Genomic DNA, 9,109 nt, shown 5'->3' with positions numbered 1-9,109 from the left:
CCACTGAGTGAAGGGCAGCTCCCCTATCTATTCAGCTACATTTGATTCCTTGCAGTGGACACCGAGATGTGATTCCTATAATCAAGGCTGAAACCTACAGCAAGACCTGTTTATAGATTGAGACATACAAGGAGTTTAACGCCAATTGTAGTGGGCATGAGGTGTTTTCATCTGGCACCATCTTAATCTTGACTTAGATGGGAAAAGAAGGAATTTTTCTAACAGACTATTCACTCCCTTTTATGCATGACATTTTTCTTTAAATAGTAACTTCAGTCAAAGGATTCCCTGCACTGTATGTCACAGTGACATCTCTTCCAAACACCAAGAATACTGCCTTCTGCTCCTGCAATTGTTTTTTGAATCCACTCCTCAAATCTGCCAACCAGCCAGCAGATAGCAGCTGGGCCGGGCTCTCCCCTTTATTCTGACCCATGTAGAGCATCTAGCATTCTGTCAAAATAGACTCAGTGCAGTGGGAGCTAAGCTGCACCCTGATTTTTTTTTTTTTTTTTTTTGGCTTTCAAACTACCACCGACCCCTGCAGCATCCACGAACATGCTCTGTGAATGTCACCTAATATTCTCTCTATTGCAGAGATAATTGTTACGATGACACTCATATTCAGGAAAATCTACAAATGGATTATTTTTCCTTCAGCATACACAAGAGACATGCTGCTGGTAATCCATCCCCTGGCACAGTTGCAGCTCCACAGGATATCTTAGTAGGCTGCTAGAAGTAGTAACTGAATCAAATGAGGTATGCATGTTCTTTTTAAACAGCATCTTCCCACTGAAGAAATACCAGAGCTACAAGTGCAGAGAGAACACGCACGTCAATAGTCTTAGGAAGCCAGCGACATGAGCTCATCTGTAACTTGTTCTCAGAAATGAATATACGGTTGTAAATTATGGCCCAGTCAAAGAAACAAGCCTTACCATGCAGTGGAGCTGTGTTAAAATCCATATCTCAGTCTGTAGCCCAGGAAAGCTACAGGATTGGTGTTTAAAGCCTAGCTGACAAAGATAAAAAAATAGGACTGTTTTTTTAGACAACTCAAGGGAAGGAGACGAGCAAGACACAAAACTAAGGTATATTTATTGCTGCTACAGATGATTTGAGAGAGATAAAAACTCATCCGATAAGGCAATAAGGGGTTAACAAGAAAAACCTCCCACCAACATCCAACTGCTGCAGCCCATTCGTTCCAGAAAGACAGCTGCACAGGAACTGAGAGAGTTCTGCCAGGTAGCATCATTTGTTTTGCCAAAGATGCTCATTGTAGAGCAGAAGTTGTTCCTGATTGCTGAGTAAAGAATGCCCTCTATGCCATCACAGTCTTCAGCTTGTTAATATGCAGCCACAAGGCTGCCTTCTTTCTATTGCCAGCACACAAACTGAAGGAATGCACAGCCTGGAGGCAAAAACCACAGAGGCTCAAGATACAGTTGACAGGAAATATACAAGACTTGCATGTTTTTAGTAGAGATCTGGACTTGACATTTAAGGAATAAAATAGCACATAGCAAGTCGCATTAAGATTTAAAAGCATCCAGAGTCCTCCTATTACTATTGCTCCATCCCATGAAGGTTTTAACTGTGTCAGAAGGCACCTCAGAAATCCTGAGACTGAGCACTCTCACCCGGCTGAAGGTTTGTACGTAGCTTGTACATGTTATTTAAGGCTTGAGTAAGAAAATTCCCAGTGGTGTTGATCTCCATCAAGGTCAGATGATCCAGCTAAAAGACAAGGAGGGTGACATTATAGCAGTATTTGGGGAAGCAGCAGTACAGTCTCCAAGGAAAGCAAAAGAAACGCCAGTCTATGGATGTCTATGCTACAAAAAAAATTACGTTGATGTAAGTTACAACATACAGCTACTCCAGTAATTAAACTGATTTTTCATGTCCACGCTACCCTCCTCCTGTCAGTGGTGCATGTCCTCTCCAGGTGCACTTCCACCAGCTTACCTGACAGCATAGAGCACTGTGCAACACTGGAGCCCAGAGCCCAGACGCTGGGGCTCTGAGACATCAGATGCTAGGGACTGACATCTTAAACAACCAATGAATGCAGTGTTTAAACTGACCTAACTACATTGAACTAAATACTTATGCCTCTTGTAGAGGTGGAATTTTTGTCAGTGTGCTGGGAGACATATTGCTGAGAGCAGCACTGTAGCATAAGCGCTTATAGACATGAAAGAAACACTGCAACATTATATAACTGACAGATGAATAAATCGCAGAAAAAAAATTCAGCTGGCACTTTCACTTGCAGCTCTGATCATTCACAAGCCACATTATCACACAGCATCTTGAATACTCCCAGGCTAAAACCAGCAGAACTTATCACCCCACCTCAGATTTCTCTTACAGTACCTTGGCATGGGCCTCCTGCTGTCTGACAAAACTGTCTGCAGACAAACGTAGTTTAGCTAGCCGTGTATCCCAGGTATCCTTAACCAGTGTTCGGATTTCATCTGCTTTCGGGATGTTATCTGAGGCACTGGAAGAGGTGGTATGTCAGAACAAGCTGTAAAGGACTAATATGTTAAGTCTCTGGCATGAGTAACATTTGCAGCTTCTCAAACCTCTGAAGCAAGAGTAGAGCAGTTTGCTTTACACAAAGAAAATGCTGAAATCCAAGCTGCTGCTGCTGCTTTTTTCAGCTGGGGTTTTCTGTATAATTTATTCACCTGAGAACTCATAGTTTTTAATAAAGGGTAGTCGGTGTGTAATTGGCCAGGTGGTCTGGAATAGCAGGAAGCCCAATAACTGGGACAAAGTCACATAGTAAAACAACAATGCAATAACTCAATTATTAGAGCCCAAGTTCAGTCCATTACTTTTAGCACTCAATAACAACCTTCACTGGAAAGGATCACACAAATTGTGCCATATAACATGCTAATGGTTAAGTAACTGAACATTTCCACAAAGACCTCAGAGATCTTATCAATTCACCTGGACAGAAGTGCCATGGTAATTCTAGTGTAAGGAAAGGGTCTGCAAGTTTAAAGGTTATAATGTCAGAAGAAACAGCTAGGGCTTCAAATGGCCATTCCTCTGTGACCAAGGACTTTTCAAATCAGAAAGTTATAAGCTTAGAACAGTGATTCTCAACCAGAAGTATGCATACTTCTGGAAGCATGCAGATGTCTTATGGTGGTACATCAACTCATCTAGATATCTGCCTAGTTTTACAACAGCATCAAAAGCTCTAGTGACATTACTAGAAACTAAAATTTTTAATGCAATGACTTGTTTATACTACTCTAGATACTGTGCACTGAAATGATAGTACAATATTTAGATTTCAATTGATACATATGGTAAAAAAATGAGAAAGTCAGCATTTTTGGTAAAGGTGTGCTATGGCTCTTTTGTATTTTTATGCCCAATTTAGTAACCGTACAGTTTGTAAGTGAGGTGAAACTTGGCATGTGCAAGACAAATTATCAGCTCCTGAAAACGATACAATGGCCTGGAAAGGCTGAAAGCCCTGCCTTGGAAGAAATACCAGCCAGAAAGCTAATTTTATTGTATTTTAAATATTTCAGCAGACATGACAGTTTAGTCAGAACATCCCCAGTCTCTGGTCTCCAGGCTGAGAAGGGAAGAATTTCCCATTTCTTAATAGGGTAGCTTAACACCAGCACTAATCTAATCAGTTTAGAAGAATTAGGCTGCAAGGCCTTTTGGGGGAGTGGGATGGAGAAGGAGAGAAACAGTGCATACTATATAAATGAAACTTTAAAAAATGTGCTATACACATCCAGGATCATGGCACTTAATTACTACTGAATGTAGTGTGGACTCCCATTATCAGACCACAGAGCAAGTGAAACTAAGTTAAATAAATAAAAAGGTTACCATTAAGTCTCCCAGCAATATTTTGATGAACTTTGGAACAAGTGTCCTATAAACACCTTTGCAAAGGCCTCCAACTTTAAGTCCAGTAAAACTGTACAAGCTTTTCTATGTATGACACACATTCCCCTGGGAATTTACCCCCTTCAAACCTCACTGTTCAGGAGGAATAGTGTCTTTGGTAACAGTAAAAGAGCAACTTACTAGTTTAACAGCAGCTTGGTTAGTTCCATGTAGTAGGGGCTGGGCATTGGAGTGAAAGCGTCCTCTTTGCGCTCCTGATCCCGGATCTCTTCCAGCTTTTCTGAAACACAATTAAGAAGAGTTTTGCAGATGCTTCAGTGCTCTGGAATCTGCAGAAACTATACTAACTCAACCAATGTTACAGGATGAACTGCCTGTTTCATTTTTACATCAGGTGGAATCAGCACTTAAGTGCAGACACCTCTGGTTGCAGGGGAAAAAAAATGTAATGTGGAGAAGTTGTTCTGCTTTCATATCTAGAAGCAACATTGTCAGAGTGGACTTTCACTTATACGAAAGACGGGGACCCCCACTAACCCAAGATTGTGGTGACGGGAGCTGAGACGAAACAGTCAGTCCTACAAGGCCAGAAGTTGGATTAGCCCCAACGTGCCGTAGGGTGTGTGGGTGTGGGTTACTCTTTGAGAGCAAAATTAATATCTATTTCCCTCCCTCATCAGCTATACATTTCCCTCAGTTTGGTAGAATGAAAGGCGCTAGGATTTTTATTTCTAGAGGGAGGAACATATATCACATGGGAGTAAATATCTTCAGAGCCTGACTGCCTTTAAGGGCATATCATGGGAAAACGACGAGCAGAACTTACATATGCTCTCCTAAGACAGACGTTCTCTTCCCTGGAAGCAGTACTACAAAAATTCCCCAAGATAATAACACAACTAAATACTTTGCATTTTTATAGACCTTCAAATGAACTCAAATCTCTTTATAAACAAATCTCACCACTGATGTAGGCAAGAATGATAATCATTTTACAAGTGGACGAATGGGAAACACAGAAACCAGTGACAGAGCTGGGATACAGAATTTTAAACCACTTGTATGTGTCAAAATAAGAACTTATCCTCACTACACAGATAAAAAATTACAATCGTGATAGGCTGAGATCATGCTAGTTTGCGGTGTTACCCATTGCCAGGTTGGTCCCAAGGTATGAGACACACATGGTAGGTGAGGTAATTATTTTATTGAACTAACTTCTGTTGGTGAAAGACTAGACCTGAAGAACAGCTCTGTATACGCCCAAAAGTTTGTCTCTAGACCCAACAGAAGCCAGTTGCACAAAAGACATTACCTCATCTATCTTGTCTAAGATCATGCGGGGTCTTGAAGATCTCAGCAGCGTTGCATGAGGCCTCCAATCATTCCATCTGTGCCTACAGTCTTCCCTTGGGAAAAGTGAAAAGCTCCAAATCCTGCATTCCAGTACTTCCACTAGCTCTGCAGTTCATACCTAATGTGTGGGCTACAGTTCTCCTTACCAGCATCCATCCATTCAGGAGGTATTAGCCGACACTTCTGTCTCTGTTTTAGGTTAATAGCCAGCCAAAGAGGCACTTCCACAGGCAGTCCAGGATTAAAGGGACCCAAATCCCCCTGAAAAGTTAAATTCAATATGAAAATACAGAAAATAGAAGTAACGGGGCATGGAAAATTGTGACACCTCTTTGAAAATCTAAGTTTCTTTCATCCACCTCATCTGCAGCTGTAGGAGCAACACTCTCCTGTAGATTTAGGGTAGCCACCCTCATCCCAACTGAAGTAACCCCTCTTCTTAATCCCAGAACAGTTCTCCTCCCTTCCCTTAACAGTAATGAAGCTAAGAAAGACTCAACAAAATGTAAGTAAAGGGTTCCATAAGCTACATATGAAAGGTATGTGTCACATCACTGAAATATCAGCTCCTGGCTGTGGGCTGAATATGGGAGATGTTTTAACAGCAGACCAGTTACTGCACGACAATAAATGTAGGTGATTCTTGTATCCACTGATGCTGCAAGAGGAGTTGAGCAAACAGGCAACCAAGCTGAATGGGAGGGTCAGGAAGAGCCGGGGCAGGGAAGGGAGAATCACTGTTGTCACACTGAGGGCTGTGCTACGGCTACAGATTTTACTGGCAGGTACCCAGACTCCAAGTTGAGGGCCAGCAAGATGAAGCCCTAGGACAGAAACACCTGTTGCCTCTCACCTGGCTGCCAGCAGCACCAACGTGGAGCTGACTGGATGCCCTGCCCCGGGCCTTGCGGCCCAAGGCCGTCTCATCCAACCTAGCCCACCACACCAGCCCAATCCCCTCCCTGCAACTCAGTCCAGGACCACCCGACCACCCCACCCCACTCCCCTGGGTCAGGCCGCGGTGGGACCTCAGCACGCCCGAGGGGCAAGATCTGCCCAGCAGCCTCTGACATTGGCCCAGGACACCTCAGATACCAGCCGGGCCTCCATCGCCTTGGCCTGCAGCTTGGCCCCTAACCACCCCACACGCACACACACCCGACACCCCAGAGCTCAGAGCCCAGCCCCCTCACGGCCCAGCCTCCACCCCCCGACACCCCAGAGCCCAGAGCCCAGCCCCCTCACCGCCCAGCCTCCACCCCCCGACACCCCAGAGCCCAGAGCCCAGCCCCCTCACCGCCCAGCCTCCACCCCCCGACACCCCAGAGCCCAGAGCCCAGCCCCCTCACGGCCCAGCCTCCACCCCCCGACACTCCAGAGCCCAGAGCCCAGCCCCCTCACGGCCCAGCCTCCACCCCCCGACACTCCAGAGCCCACCCCCCCTCACGGCCCAGCCTCCACCCCCCGACACTCCAGAGCCCAGAGCCCAGCCCCCTCACCGCCCAGCCTCCACCCTCCGACACCCCAGAGCCCAGAGCCCTCACCGCCCAGCCTCCACCCCCCGACACCCCAGAGCCCAGAGCCCAGCCCCCTCACGGCCCAGCCTCCACCCCCCGACACTCCAGAGCCCACCCCCCCTCACGGCCCAGCCTCCACCCCCCGACACTCCAGAGCCCAGAGCCCAGCCCCCTCACCGCCCAGCCTCCACCCCCCGACACCCCAGAGCCCAGAGCCCAGCCCCCTCACGGCCCAGCCTCCACCCCCCGACACTCCAGAGCCCAGAGCTCAGCCCCCTCACCGCCCAGCCTCCACCCCCCGACACCCCAGAGCCCAGAGCCCAGCCCCCTCACGGCCCAGCCTCCACCCCCCGACACCCCAGAGCCCAGAGCCCAGCCCCCTCACAGCCCAGCCTCCACCCTCCGACACCCCAGAGTTCAGAGCCCACCCCCCCCTCACGGCCCAGCCTCCACCCCCCGACACCCCAGAGCCCAGAGCCCAGCCCCCTCACGGCCCAGCCTCCACCCCCCGACACTCCAGAGCCCAGAGCTCAGCCCCCTCACCGCCCAGCCTCCACCCCCCGACACCCCAGAGCCCAGAGCCCAGCCCCCTCACGGCCCAGCCTCCACCCCCCGACACTCCAGAGCCCAGAGCCCAGCCCCCTCACGGCCCAGCCTCCACCCCCCGACACTCCAGAGCCCACCCCCCCTCACGGCCCAGCCTCCACCCCCCGACACTCCAGAGCCCAGAGCCCAGCCCCCTCACCGCCCAGCCTCCACCCTCCGACACCCCAGAGCCCAGAGCCCTCACCGCCCAGCCTCCACCCCCCGACACCCCAGAGCCCAGAGCCCAGCCCCCTCACGGCCCAGCCTCCACCCCCCGACACTCCAGAGCCCACCCCCCCTCACGGCCCAGCCTCCACCCCCCGACACTCCAGAGCCCAGAGCCCAGCCCCCTCACCGCCCAGCCTCCACCCCCCGACACCCCAGAGCCCAGAGCCCAGCCCCCTCACGGCCCAGCCTCCACCCCCCGACACTCCAGAGCCCAGAGCTCAGCCCCCTCACCGCCCAGCCTCCACCCCCCGACACCCCAGAGCCCAGAGCCCAGCCCCCTCACGGCCCAGCCTCCACCCCCCGACACCCCAGAGCCCAGAGCCCAGCCCCCTCACGGCCCAGCCTCCACCCTCCGACACCCCAGAGTTCAGAGCCCAGCCCCCTCACGGCCCAGCCTCCACCCCCCGACACTCCAGAGCCCAGAGCCCACCCCCCCTCACGGCCCAGCCTCCACCCCCCGACACCCCAGAGCCCAGCCCCCCCTCACGGCCCAGCCTCCACCCCCCGACACTCCAGAGCCCAGAGCCCACCCCCCCTCACGGCCCAGCCTCCACCCCCCGACACCCCAGAGCCCAGCCCCCCCTCACGGCCCAGCCTCCACCCCCCGACACCCCAGAGCCCAGCCCCCTCACGGCCCAGCCTCCACCCTCCGACACCCCAGAGTTCAGAGCCCAGCCCCCTCACGGCCCAGCCTCCACCCCCCGACACTCCAGAGCCCAGAGCCCACCCCCCCTCACGGCCCAGCCTCCACCCTCCGACACCCCAGAGCCCGGCCCCCCCTCACGGCCCAGGCTCCACCCTCCGACACCCCAGAGCCCGGCCCCCGACCCCTCCAGGACAGGCCCCGCACCCCGATGAGGTAGATCCGGTCCAGACTGAAGTTGGGGATGATGGTCACCAGCTCCTTTTCGGCCAGGAACTCGGCCTCGGCAGGATCCATGGCCCTGAGGGGAGCCCACCGCCGGAACTAGACCTCGCTCGCGCCCGGGCGCCCGCCAGCCGAGAGCCTCTACCATTGGCTGGGGAGAGACAGATCCCGCCCCCTGTCCGCAGCCTAGCCTCGCCCGGCGCTGCCCGTTTCTTAGCAACGCGAGGCTAGAGCGGCCGCTTGTGCTTTCCCGGTCTTGGTTTAGGGGAAGGACTAGCATATACATTCTGATTGGCTTATGTACAGTCAAAGACTTTCTCTGATTGGTTTGTTCATGATGGGCTAGGTGATTGGCTGAACTACCGGAATTATTTCCAGCCAATCAGAAAGCTCAGGCCGGGGGGGGGCGGGCACGCACCTTGAGTTCCCACCAATCCGCGCTTCGCGCGCGAACTCAGGCGGCGCAGCGCCTCCGCGCTGCAGTTGTCAATGGGCTTGGCTGAGGCCGCCGTGCAGTCTGTCATAGACCCCGCGCGCCTTCCCGCGGGGGATTCTCCTCCCGCCCTGGAGCGCCGGGGCGCGGGCCAGAGCAGAGTGGGGGTGGTGGGAGCCAACGAACCAAACTGTCATACGATGGAAAGCCCCTCGATCTGGG

The 9,109-nt window shown here is 51.8% G+C and overlaps 1 protein-coding gene across 1 annotated transcript; it reads right to left on the bottom strand.

Moving 5' to 3' along the window:
* Positions 1-818: 818 nt before the first annotated feature.
* On the bottom strand, positions 819-8,701 carry GINS2 (GINS complex subunit 2). Its single transcript, XM_075008870.1, has 5 exons — positions 8,437-8,701; positions 5,403-5,517; positions 4,081-4,180; positions 2,386-2,512; positions 819-1,743 (listed from the first exon to the last, which is right to left on the bottom strand). Exons 1-5 carry the CDS (start codon positions 8,524-8,526, stop codon positions 1,618-1,620), a joined length of 558 nt encoding a protein of 185 aa, XP_074864971.1. The 5' UTR covers positions 8,527-8,701; the 3' UTR covers positions 819-1,617.
* Between the last annotated feature and the right edge of the window lie 408 nt (positions 8,702-9,109).

Source organism: Carettochelys insculpta, chromosome 14 (assembly GCF_033958435.1).
Source record: "Carettochelys insculpta isolate YL-2023 chromosome 14, ASM3395843v1, whole genome shotgun sequence".
Taxonomy (NCBI): domain Eukaryota; kingdom Metazoa; phylum Chordata; order Testudines; family Carettochelyidae; genus Carettochelys; species Carettochelys insculpta.
This window is presented reverse-complemented; position numbering and strand designations above follow the sequence as displayed.

What these genes read in the sequence shown, in the direction of transcription:
- GINS2 (XM_075008870.1), bottom strand. Translation starts at nt 8,526, where the DNA reads ATGGATCCTGCCGAGGCCGAGTTCCTGGCCGAAAAGGAGCTGGTGACC. An exon ending in ACCGGATCTACCTCATCGGG is followed by an intron (nt 5,518 to 8,436) that starts GTGCGGGGCCTG and finishes TTAACTTTTCAG; the next exon opens with GGGGATTTGGGTCCCTTTAA. An exon ending in ACCAAGCTGCTGTTAAACTA is followed by an intron (nt 2,513 to 4,080) that starts GTAAGTTGCTCT and finishes CACCTCTTCCAG; the next exon opens with TGCCTCAGATAACATCCCGA.